Source organism: Cnephaeus nilssonii, assembly GCF_951640355.1.
Source record: "Cnephaeus nilssonii genome assembly, chromosome: 2".
Classification (NCBI taxonomy): Eukaryota; Metazoa; Chordata; class Mammalia; order Chiroptera; family Vespertilionidae; genus Cnephaeus; species Cnephaeus nilssonii.
The window spans coordinates 90,289,638-90,302,542 of NC_137073.1; the positions used below are offsets into that span (position 1 = coordinate 90,289,638).

Genomic DNA, 12,905 nt, shown 5'->3' on the forward strand with positions numbered 1-12,905 from the left:
ATTAATAAGAAATAAATTTAATTGCAAAATAAATGCATTGCTGAAACAAATCTCACTTTGACAACAGATTTTAGAAAAGGTGCATAGAGCTAGTGATATACATAAGAAATGCCTATTGAGAAGGAGATAATAGAAAAATGGTTGCATATTAAGAAAGAACTGTGAAAGCACCTTTGGATAAATGAAGAATCGGGAGTGTTTTTTTCTTTTTAAGTCCCACCATTTGGGGAGATAGATTAAAAATTAAAGAACATTTACACATGTTTAGGAGTAAAATTATTTAAAATAGTATCTTCTGGTTTTTAAGTGTCTTACATACATAACTAAAGAAAAAAAAAATTTTGCATTATCTGACAATGTATATTATACTAGAATTAACCTCTTCCAACCTTGACTGTCTGATAGTCAGCAATGCCCCTCCCATTTCAGGAAATATTTTTAAGTCACATATCAGCTATTCAAAACATGTGAAGATACATGCAACTATATCTAACCAGGATCACAGAATATCCATCAGTAGTTAAGACACAATGCAGGAACCAACAGACCTATAAAAATAACTAAAGATAACCACCAACTTCAGGTTTATCCTGCTATTAGTTACCAGTTTCTTTGTAATGAATTTCCCCAAAACAAGAATAAATATTGTCTCCCAGTGTCTATGGGTGGGAATTTGGGAGCATCTTAGCCGGGTGATCATTAGTTGTTGGTCATTTCTGCGGGACCCCACCCGGTGTGGGAGGGGACAGTACAGGTGTGAGCAGCAGGAGGTGAGGATCCCTGGGGCCACCTTGGAAGCTAACTGCCTCACTGGCTAAGGCAAAGGGTTCGGGAAGCAGCTTCAATGCCCTTAATTTCCCTTACACATTGTCTGGAATATGTTTGCAGTATTGAATTAAATTTAAATTCATAAAATATATTTGGAATCCAAAAGTAACTCAAATACTTAAAAATGTAAAACCTTAAATGGCATGAAATAGCAATTTAAAAAAATATATATGAAGACGTGGCTTTTTCGTCCTGCAACAGGACATGTACAAGAAAAGAAGCAGGTAACACAGATAATACCTGAGTGTTTTGGGGTTTTTCTTTTAATGGGAATTTTAGGTTTGTAGATAGTACCAAAGAGATCAGTTACTTACTTTTAGTTCTGCTTTGACTGTTCATTCAACAAAACATTTATTCTCCATTAATAATAATTACTAGCTCTTTGTTATGCAATGATAACAACAACAACAATAATGATGGTGATGATAAGGAAATGGCAAGGAGGGGAAGGAAAAGACAATTTATAGCCATAAAGGTAAGAACTACCAGCTGCTTCCTGAATCTTCCTGGTCTTCCTCCAAGTCCCTCCCACTGGTGCTGAAACATCACAAACCCATCAGATCTTTGAAAATAGACACGTCTCTTAGCCCAATGCCGCCATCCACCTCTAAAATGACCTTTCTGCCTTTCAGAGCTCAGATTCCAGAAATTTTTTTCCACTCTCTCTGACTAATCTTTATTTCCTTACTCTCCTCAAATCAGCACTCTCTGGCTTTAACATCCGCATGTCACAGAACTCATTCTTGCTAAATTCACCAACTGTCTTGTCCCAGATCTGTGTTTGACAGACTTCCACACCCTTCTCTCAATGACTGCCTCGGCCCTTGCCCTGGCACTCACAGATTTATCCCCATCCCTCATTCTCCTGACGTCCTATCCCCTTTGTTTTATTTCTACAGTTTCCTTGGTTGTTTTCTCTTCCCTAAATCTAACCTCTCCGGTAAAATTAGTGTCTTACAGCTCTCCCCTCGCTCTTTTTGTTCTCTCCAGCTCTCTGCCAGGATTTAATTACCATCCACGTGGTGCTGAGACACAGAACTCAACCATAGTTTTCCGTACTCATCTACCTAATGGGCGTCTTCCTCTTGGGTGTTCTGCAGACACCATCCAACTCCATACAACCAAAGCTGAATCAGACATCTTCCCCTGCTTTCATTCGTCCCACTCTCAATGCCTGCCACATGCATAAAGGGAGGCTGCACTGTCATTCCCTAAGAGTGACTTTCCTGGACTCCTCACCATCTAATTCCCACCTCCTGCCCAACCCCCACATTCCCCCCCACACACACACCCACACACTATTCTTTCTTATAGCAGCCTGTTGTTTTCTTTTATAGACTTATTATCACTTTATTTGGACATTTTTGGTATCTTTATTTGTTTAATTCATCACCCAACTAAACTCTGAGCTTTAGGAACATGTACCCTGATTACTTCATCCAGGCAGGTAGCAAGTAATCCAGAATCTTTTGTTAAGAAGACTTTCTTTTAAGAAGCTTATTATTCCAGGAAGCTTTAAATGAATAAAAACAGGATTTTGGCTTTTATTATTTTACTGTTTCTACTTTTAGGAATTCTTATAGTACAAATTTATGTAACAGATGGAAGCATACCTATTGGATATCAGGATTAGGACAGTGTAATGGACTGTCAGGATGACTACTAAGTAAACCAGAGGGAGAGAGGGCCTGAACCTGAAAGAGACAGGTGATCAGTAAGAATAGACTACAATAGGAAAAGTGCATCATGTGACTAATTTTCTCTCATTTTAATTATAAAAATTTAACATAAAAATGTACTGGGAATGTTTAGCAAAGTGTTTATGTATTCCCTTTCCAGGGAAATGACATTTTTCTTCTGAAAATATAAAATGAAAAGCAGAGTATATACTCTTTTAATAGCATTACCTTCGTAATGAATATAAACTCGCAAACACTGCCCCCTTTGTTCATTCCCACAGTATCCTCTATGCTGACATTGTTGGGTTCACCCGGCTGGCCAGTGACTGCTCCCCAGGAGAACTGGTCCACATGCTGAACGAACTTTTTGGGAAGTTTGATCAAATTGCAAAGGTAAGTATTAGTGATTCTATTTCACGTTGAAGATAAATAAAAATTTGGCTTACTTTTCCTCTGGCCCCTTATCAACTTTTTACTGTTTTACAAAAAGCCTCCTTTAGGAATGTTTGTAAATGTGTTGGATTTATTTTCCATTGAGCCCTCCTGATAAGTCTCAAGCCTAATTCAAGGGTGAGAAATGTCATAGCATGTAATTAACACATTTTTATCTATTTTTAAAACTCCTGCTTATATATAATTCAGCACACATATAATAAATACATTTTGAATAATGAGATTTAATTTGCATATCTCTGTGCACTGTGCTATTTGAAGGTCCTTTTTTTAGGCATTTTGATGTCAAGGAGTTGGAAACATGGTTTCCTCTCATCTATATATATATAAAAGCCTAAGCGGCCTTTGCAACCAAAACAACTGAACGGATGACTGGACAGGCTGCGTGGGGTGACCAGGCCGGCAGGGGCATTAGTGAGGGATGACCAGGCCGGCAGAGGAGAGCAGTTAGGGGCGACCAGGCCAGCGGGGGGGAACAGTTGGGGGCGATCAGGCCAGTAGGCAGAGGCAGTTAAGGGTGATTAGGCCAGCAAGCGGGGGGGGGGGCAGTTAGGGGCAATCAGGCAGGCAGGCAGGTGAGTGGTTAGGAGCCAGTGGTCCAGGATTGTGAGAGGGATGTCCAACTGCCGGTCAGACATCCCCTGAGGGGTCCCAGATTGGAGAAGGTGCAGGCTGGGCTGAGGGACACCCCTCTAGTGCACAATTTTCATGCACCGGACCTCTAGTCCAGTTATAACTATCATGTTGTAACTATCATGTATTCACATTGTTAAGAAGCATCCTAAAAGAACCCCTAAAGTAGGATGCATAACTTCTCCCTAGCCCTTTATTTACTACTGTCTCACTTTCATTCATTGATCCTTGTGCCATTCAAGAAAGAAGTAAGTTCAGTAGTTGTTATTTATATGTTCATTTATAAGAAATTTTATAGAGAGGAAATGATGACAAGTGATTTAAAACCATATTAAACCTTATTTATTGGAACTGTTAAGGTTTGTGGTGGGAATATTGATAAAACATTTTCTCTCTCCTTCCCTCTCTCTGAAATTGATAACAATAATAATAATAAAATATAGAAAAACAGAGCTGAAGGCAGCACACATTTTTATTTCAAAATACATTACGAAGCTACCACAATCAAAACTGTGATACTGGCATAAAAACACACATATAGGCCAATAAAATTGAATGGAGGGCCCAGAAATAAACCCATGCATATATGGCCAACTGATCTTTGATAAGTGTGTCAAGAATTCACTATGCTTAATATTGCAGATTTCTGTATTCTAGATTCAGAATATCTATGTAGGAAATATGATAGGTAATCCTTATCAAAAAATATTTGTTTGCCTTTTTATTACTTACTAGAAGCCCGGTGCACGAAATTCGTGCACGGCGGGGGGTTGTCCCTCAGCCCAGCCTGCACCCTCTCCAATCTGGGACCCCTCGAGGGATGTCCGACTGCCCGTTTAGGCTGGATCGGGCCTAAACGGGCAGTCGGACATCCCTCTCACAATCCAGGACTGCTGGCTCCCAACTGATCACCTGCCTGCCTTCCTAATTGCCCCTAACCGCTTCTGCCTGCCAGCCTGATCACCCCCTAACCACTCCGCTGCCAGCCTGGTTGATGCTTAACTGCCCCCCTGCCAGCCTGTTTGCCCCCAACTTCCCTCCTCTGCCAGCCTGGTCACCCCTAACTGCCCTCTCCTGCAGGGTTGATCACCTCCAACTGCCCTCCCTTGCAAGCCTGGTCCCTCTCAACTGCCCTCCCTTGCAGGCCGGGTGCCTCCCAACTGCCCTCTCCTGCTGGCCATCTTGTGGTGGCCATCTTGTGTCCACATGGGGGCAGAATCTTGAACCACATGGGGGCAGCTATATTGTGTGTTGCAGTGATGATCAATCTGCATATTACTCTTTTATTAGATAGGATAGAGGCCTGGTGCATGGGTGGGGGCCAGCTGGTTTGCCCTGAAGGGTGTCCCGGATCAGGGTGGGGTTCCCTTGGGGCGTGGGGCGGCCTGAGCGAGGGGCCTGTGGTGGTTTGCAGGCCAGCCACGCACCCTGGCGACCCAAGAGGAGGCCCTGGTATCTGGAATTTATTTTCCTTCTACAATTGAAACTTTGTATCCTGGAGTGGAGCCAAGCCTGCTGTTCCCTCCGGGGGTGGCAGCCATTTCTGTGGCAGTTAATTCACCTTCTACAATTGAAACTTTGTAGCCTTAAGCGGGTGAGCCCGGCCATGGTGTGCAGAAAGCTTTGCTTCCCCTATTGCCGCCGGCAACCCTGGCCTGCTCTCTCAAGCTCCATTCTGCCGCCATTTGTTTGAATTTGTTTACCTTCTATAATTGAAACTTTGTAGCTTGAGTGGAGGCTTAGGCCTGCAACGGCTGTTGAAAAGATTGGCTTGCTCTGTTACCTGGGAAACCTTGCTCTCTGTGGTTGTAGCCATCTTGGATGGGGGTTAATTTGCATACTCGCCCTGATTGGCTGGTGGGTGTGGCTTGGCTGTGGGTGTGGCTTATGTAGCGGAGTGATGGTTAATTTGCATATTACCATTTTATTAGAGAGGACTAGAGGTCTGAATAGGACATACGGTCTAATTAGCATATTACACTTTTATTATTATAGATGATACTATTATCAGGAATTGCTAGCAAGCCATATACAGTGCTGTAGATAAGCTTGAAAGTACACCCACTCTCCATCAGACAAGGAAAGAATTATGCAAAATCTTCTATAAGTCTACAGTATGCTTCAGAACAAAAAAATTTATATTCATTTTATTATTTCAAATGTGTTCAATTTATACATAAGCCTGAGTTTGTGTTAGGAAGGAAAAGAAAACCTGTGTTTGGTTTTGGTTTTGGACTTTTTTATTTTAGTGAAGAGTCTATAAGCTAGATGCAAAGATTAGAAGTAAGTGTAAGATTGATGCATATGAATGAAGTTGATCTACATATTATAAAAACAACCCAGACAAGAAAAATGATGAGTTAGTCTAACTTTATAGTCAACTGGTTGAATTTGTCAGAATTGTTTTATTTATTTTTTATTGGTTGATTTTAGAGAGAAAGAAAAGAGTTGGGAGAGAGAGATATTTGTTATTCTACTTATTTATGTATTCATTGTTTGATTCTTATATATGCCCTGACCCGGGATCTAACCTGCAACCTTGGCGTATTGGGACAATGCTCTAACCAACTGAGTTACCCAGCCAGGGCAGAATTGTTTTAAATTACTAGACAGTAATGAATTGTGCTTTATTATATGATGGAAATGTGTATCAGAAGCTATATGTCTGCAGGTAAGAACTTTTATATAAACGAAGACTGTGAGCTTAGTAGGGAATGACATCGATTCTAATTCCAGTGACATTCTGGTCATTGTTTTCTGCCCTGGGAGATTCTATTCTGCATAGAATGTTTCATTTCAGCATCAATGTTTGGGGATGTTTACACTAAGGAGAATGATCCTGTCTGTATATTCCTCTGCTAATATTAAGTGGAAATAATTCCAGAACATTCTCTGTTATCCCTTTCATTCCCCTTTCCCGTCTTCTCCTACTTTGGCAAATGGGCATGTGAGTGATGGTGACTCATTCTTAATGGGTAGTGAAAAGAAACCCAACTTGTTCTCATTTCTCTCCCCATGATTCCTACTCACTCTGTCAGTAGGATTAGCTCTTGATGATATTCTGCAAATTTAAATTCTCATATAAGTGCTTTAATGCAACTGAAATTCTGTGAATTTTTTTTTCTTCCAGGAGAATGAATGTATGAGAATAAAAATTTTAGGAGACTGCTACTACTGTGTGTCTGGACTCCCGATATCTCTCCCCAACCATGCCAAAAATTGTGTGAAAATGGGACTGGATATGTGTGAAGCCATAAAGTAAGTGTAACACTTAGTAAGATCTTCTTTAACAGTTTAATAATTTTAGTTGCAGTTCTCAGATGCCACTACCTGTATTTATCAGTCTACTGGCATTAAATGCATTATTGTACATTTAAATACAAATGTGCAGAGACCCATTTACTGATATGTGAGTAACTTGATCCAAAGTATGACTTCTCTAAGTGTTTTGTATTATTATTGGCCTTAGATTTTTTGCAAAACTGAGTTAGAAATCTATGGAAAAGAACAGCATTGGGTTTTTTCAAAAGTGATATTTAAAAATTTAAGTATCTTCTCTGATATTAGGGAAACTGCACTCTTAGGATCCCTCATGATTTCTGGCAGATAATATGGCTACACACAAATTGTAAGAAAGAAAGTAGTTTTATCACCAGGCAGCAATTAATATACAAACACAGCCCAAAATTACTTCATCTGGGCAACAATTCTCAACTTTGAGTAGTTTCAGTTATATGTCACCTGTTTGGCTCCTATACAGCTCACAAAGTGATCCTTAATGGGTTGTTTTGTTACACCCCCAAGAAAGGACATCTCAGCCAATTTCAGGAAGTCTCTGTTCTCTCTCACATGCAGGGGCAAGCATTTCATTCCCATTTGTTAACGCATAAGGTGAGGATGGATAAAGGCATTTTAATTTTTTAAGATGGTGAGGAGAAAGCACACACTTGGCATTGGAATTTTGCCAGATCATCTCAGGTTTTGTCACAGGAACCAGAAACATGGGTCTGTGAATGTTTGCCTGTGTTTTCCCCTCCGTGTGTGGACTCCACACTTACTTACTCAGCGCCTCAACCCCTATTCGCCGAGGCCCCATGGTGGAAGCACTTCAGCTGAAGTTTTGGAATGTTCTCAAGGCTTAGAGAGGGGTGTGTTGTTTTTATTCTGTCATGAGAATGCAAACTGTTCTTAATCAAGGAAGTGATATTCAGGATCCTGATGTTGTAAGTCAGGAACTTCCTCTTAAACTAGAAAATGTGTCTACTGCTGTTGCAAGTTTTAAGCCATTGCTTCAACATTTTTCTGGAGATGACATAGATTGCATCTGCATGCATTAAAACACTTGGTCAGTGAATTCATTTGAACCTTTGACCAACTCATTTTTCTACAAAAGATGCATAGGACTTGGAGACTATTTTAAAGAGTCAAAAAATTAACCAGTCAATTCTGTCACAATGGCCATTGTAGAGTGCCTTGTCTTCCCTTTTTATGCCCTCCTGGCTCTCTGCTGACCATGTTTCAGTACAGAAATGCCACGTGGTTGGAACTGTTCTCTCTCCATGAGGTAAAATCTTAAGAACAATTATGGGTTTTACAACAAATTATTTACCTCCCAAAGACGAAACAAAGTAAATTCTTCCAAGATGATCCAGGTCAAGTAATAAACTTGTATCTTGTATTGACTGTCTACATTGCCCCAGGCCCTGAACCCACTGATGGGTATACAAACCATTTGGACAAGGTCTGTGTCTTCCTGGGGCTGACTCTCTGAGAGCAGATGTGAACACAAACGGGAGTGTTGGCTGAGCTCTGAGGACCTAGGAGGGGTTCCTTTATCAACTAGAAAGCCTTCCTGGATGAGGAGAAGGTCTTGCCTAAGCCACAGATGGAAGAACAATGCAAACTGGCCCTGTGGCACCCACACCCTGTCAGAGAAAGGAGCCTCAGGGGAGTGGGGAGCAGAGAGAGGAACCATCATGAGCAAAAGGCGAGGATCATACAGGGCCTGGGCCACCATAGCACTCTTTGCTGATGGAGGGCAGAGTGTCAGGGGCAGATCTTCTACATTATGTAAATGTTCTGGCTCATCCTGTGGGCAGGAATAAAGGGTTTGGATGGCCTGCATTGTTTGTTGTCTTTGAGGGGGTGGGGGGGTGGGAAGGGACCATAAAAGGAAGAAAGAGTGAGAGGAAGGGCAGGGAAAGAAAGGAAGAGAAGGGATAGGAAGGGAATAACTTTCTATTTTTTTTTTCAGGAGGCCATTTATTTTTACATTGTAGGTTTGTTTCTTTTTATCATTTTTAGCATACGCAAATGATGTCTTTTTACCATTTAAGCATGACATCTATGCGTATGTCAATTTTGAGCCATTTAAGTTTCATTTACTGCAGCCACACCTGGTAACCCTTCCTCTTTGCTGTGTTGCAACCAACATCATTGTTTCCCTTCCCATAGCCTCTGGGGGTGATTCTCAGGGTAACTAGGAATACCTTCCTGTATGCTTCTTTTACCGTAACATGTTAATTGATAAATGTACTTAGCTGGCAGAAATAAATAAGCATTGCCAAGCATTGTCATTTTCCCTTAAAGGAAATTTTTCATTTGCCTCTGTTAATGAGACAGTGTCCTAAGATATTGTTAACAGCTGTTAGAAGGAAAGGGTTGGGGGGATTGGGTGACAAAGTTGAAGGGGTTAGATAAAAACCTCATAAACATAGACAACAGTATGATTACCAGAGGGCAAGTGGGGGTGGGGGATAGAAGAGGGTGAAGAGGAGTAATCAGAAAGAAAAAACATTTTCTGGCTCAAGGCAGTAATCTGCTACAGAAGAATTCGTGATAATATTTCCAACAGTCTGAGAAATTCTGAATAATCACATGCCCTGAAAATTGGCCAAGAGTTAAAGGAAGAAGAGGCTGTTCCTGGATGGTGATGTAAGTTTCCTTCTCTTTAGGAAAGTGAGAGATGCTACTGGCGTTGATATCAACATGCGCGTGGGAGTGCACTCCGGGAATGTCCTTTGCGGCGTGATTGGCCTGCAGAAGTGGCAGTACGATGTGTGGTCGCATGACGTTACCTTGGCCAATCACATGGAAGCTGGAGGGGTCCCAGGGTAAGGCCTGACATTGGATTTCTCTCTTTAAGTTGGCTGCATGGTTAGAAATGATAGGTCAGAAGGTTAATAACTTAATTCTCAGTGTTGGATGATTTCTATCGTATTTATGTCCTACAGCCTCTTACATTAATCAGATAAACATGACCTGTCAAGTCCCAATTCCACCACCCCCATGACCCATGGTTAAAGACTGTGGATATCAGATTCTAAATTACAACTTTTATTTACTTGCAAAAGTATGAATAGGGGCATAAGTTGAAGATGTTTTATACTGCAGTGCAGATATGGCATTTCTCTATTATTGGTGACCTCTGAAACCAGTACTATTAAAATGAGAAAACTGGCATCCGTCTCTGGTTAGAGCATATTTCAGACAAGAGGTTTTCGATGCAAGTGCTTTAATTTAGAGCAGTGGTCAGCAAACTCATTAGTCAACAGAACCAAATAACAACAGTACAACGATTGAAATTTCTTTTGAGAGCCAAATTTTTTAAACTTAAACTTCTAACGCCACTTCTTCAAAATAGACTCGCCCAGGCCGTGGTATTTTGTGGAAGAGCCACACTCAAGGGGCCAAAGAGCTGCATGTGGCTCGCGAGCCACAGTTTGCCGACCACTGATTTAGAGAAGCATGAGAGCAAACTGAGAAAGAAAACTCCTCTTTGTATACAGATCAGCATGCTTTCTAAAATGCCTCTGGCCGGCATTTCAAAAAATATCCTTATATAATAAAATTCTTTATGCTCAAGCTTTCTTTGCTGTTCTTCACCACACCCACCAGACAAATTTCTGTGAGTGCAGAGACCTCCAAGTAGGAGTAGCTCCTGACCTCCAGAAGCATCTTTCTAAAGCCCTGGTTAATAGACTGTCAACCTTATCACAGTCCATTTTGCCAAGAACATACAGCCTTCCCTTCACTTCTGAAGTCACAGAAATAATCTCCCTCCATAGATAGCCTTATCTATCTTGATTGTGGTTTTAAATGGAATTTCAGACGTGTCCATATTTCTTCTGTCACCCTGGAGCATCTGAATGGAGCTTACAAAGTGGAGGAAGGAGACGGTGACATCAGGGACCCGTATTTAAAGCAGCACCTGGTGAAAACCTACTTTGTAATCAACCCCAAGGTCAGTATAGTAAAGAGTCTATATACTGTAATTGGCCTATGACTTCTGTGATTAGGAGAAAATTACTTGTATAAGTGTTTTCAGTTAAGTAAGCCTTTGCCTCTAAAAGTACTTTAAATGCATATGGCATTTTAATTATGGAACGTGTTTTAAATAATGCATTTAAATTTACTTATTAAAGAAACAATTGAAATAATTGCTCTCTGTGACAGGGTTGTATTGTTAGTCAGTGTATGTGTTAATTTGTGGGGCTTCTGGGAGCAGCCTGACAGATGGGAAATTAAAGAGAAATATTTTGCTTAGGCCTTCAGATGATAAAAAATCTAATGAGCTGAGATAGGATAAACATATAAGAAAAGGGAAAAGAAGGGATTTCTAAAATATTAACAATAAAGTATCACATATACATTTGTGCGAGGACAGGTGTATACAGACATGTTTAACTTCCATACAGTAACACCCTCTGCTACTGGAAGACCTTCCCACACATCCAGAACCTACTCCTGGGACCCGACTCCTCCTCTGTTCACGCCACATGTCCTCCAGAATGAGGGCCTTAGAGCCCTCATGTTCTTTAGCCTCTCAACTCCTGCCAAATGAGTGTTATTGCTATTTAAAGATTCAGATTCCAAAACTCTGAGTGGTTATGTAACTTACCCTAAATCACACAGCTTTAAATGGTGCAAATATAAGCAAGAAACACTCCTAAACTGTCAAAACCAGTATCACAAAGTAAACAGGATCAAGTGTGTGGATGTGTGGCTATCTACTCATGGTGGCCTCCTTCAAACCCTCGGTTTGCCTTTGGTGGCAAACTTTAGTTCACTGTGACAAGCAGGAAAAACTGTGAGATGATGGGGGGAACCATAAGGAAAAGGCAAAAAATAGAACACGAAAACATTGTGTTCCAGGAAAAGAACACCAAATCATGGATAGATAAGACCATCTAGCATTAGAAAACAGCTTCAATCTCTATTCCCGTCACTTTAGTGAAACTCACCATTAAGAAAAAGTTGGAACAGATCATCATATCTGTTTAAAATTTTACTTTATAAAAATGTTTATTAAAATGGCTATTTTTCCTAAGTTTAAATTACAGGTAACTTTTGCTGCCTGGGGAAAGAAAATGACTCAGCTCAAACAGCTTATAACACTGCATGCCAGTAGCACTGAAGGAGTGAGGGCAGAAGCCATAGAGGTGAAGGGGTGATGTTAGAGGAAGATGCTTAGTCAAGGGAAACTTCTTGATGGGATGGAGCAGGATGGAGAGGTTGTGCCGCTTTCCCATGCCAAGTGTAATGATTAATTCCCCACCCCAAGGGAGAACGACGGAGTCCCCAGCACCTCTTCAGAACTCGCCACACCCTTGATGGGGCCAAGATGAGGGCCTCTGTGCGCATGACCCGGTACCTGGAGTCCTGGGGGGCGGCCAAGCCCTTTGCACACCTGCACCACAGAGACAGCATGACCACGGAGAACGGCAAGATCAGCACCACGGTATGTCCTCCCACGTTCCAAAGCATCTTAGCGCTGAATGAAGGCTTGTCCCCCAAACCAAAAGGCATCGCCTGCCAAAATAACTTCAGATGAAGCAAGTTTACCATCTCTGACTTCTCGGAGAGGCCCCTTAAAAATAGCTATTAGGATATGAATGAGTGCCAACCCCCCATTGCTAGAGGTTTTAACCCAGAGTGATTTTGCATTGTAACTTTATAACCCTAAGACTGTATTATTGACAACTGACCGTAGCAACTGAATACAGTTGAACGTTTTTGAAAATCCAGGTTTGTGTTTTGTGTTTTGTTTTTGCCATCATTAAGTAAAAACCTGAGCATCTTAATAAAAGAACAAGTGGAGGCATAATGTCCTTGGAGTTTGAGCAGCATTATTAAGACAGTCTCTTCATCACCCAAACATTCAGGCTGTGGCGGCAGCAATGTACATTCTATTGTTGTAGTTCCTTGTTTATATCACTCCAACTTCCATCAGAGAATAAAGTCTCAAGGTTCTTTACAACAGGGACATCTTACCTTATAATAGACAAATATGCAAATTGACCGCACCTTCGC

General features: G+C 41.1%; 1 protein-coding gene across 2 annotated transcripts in view; it reads left to right on the top strand.

Moving 5' to 3' along the window:
* The window catches only part of ADCY2 (adenylate cyclase 2), a 278,106-nt gene that overhangs the window by 181,225 nt on the left and 83,976 nt on the right, over positions 1-12,905 (top strand). For both annotated transcript variants that reach the window (XM_079798318.1, XM_079798319.1), the window contains exons 6-10: positions 2,789-2,900; positions 6,724-6,851; positions 9,548-9,706; positions 10,704-10,836; positions 12,157-12,333. In XM_079798318.1, the coding sequence (XP_079654444.1) occupies positions 2,789-2,900; positions 6,724-6,851; positions 9,548-9,706; positions 10,704-10,836; positions 12,157-12,333 (709 nt within the window). The remainder of the gene's footprint in view (positions 1-2,788; positions 2,901-6,723; positions 6,852-9,547; positions 9,707-10,703; positions 10,837-12,156; positions 12,334-12,905) is intronic.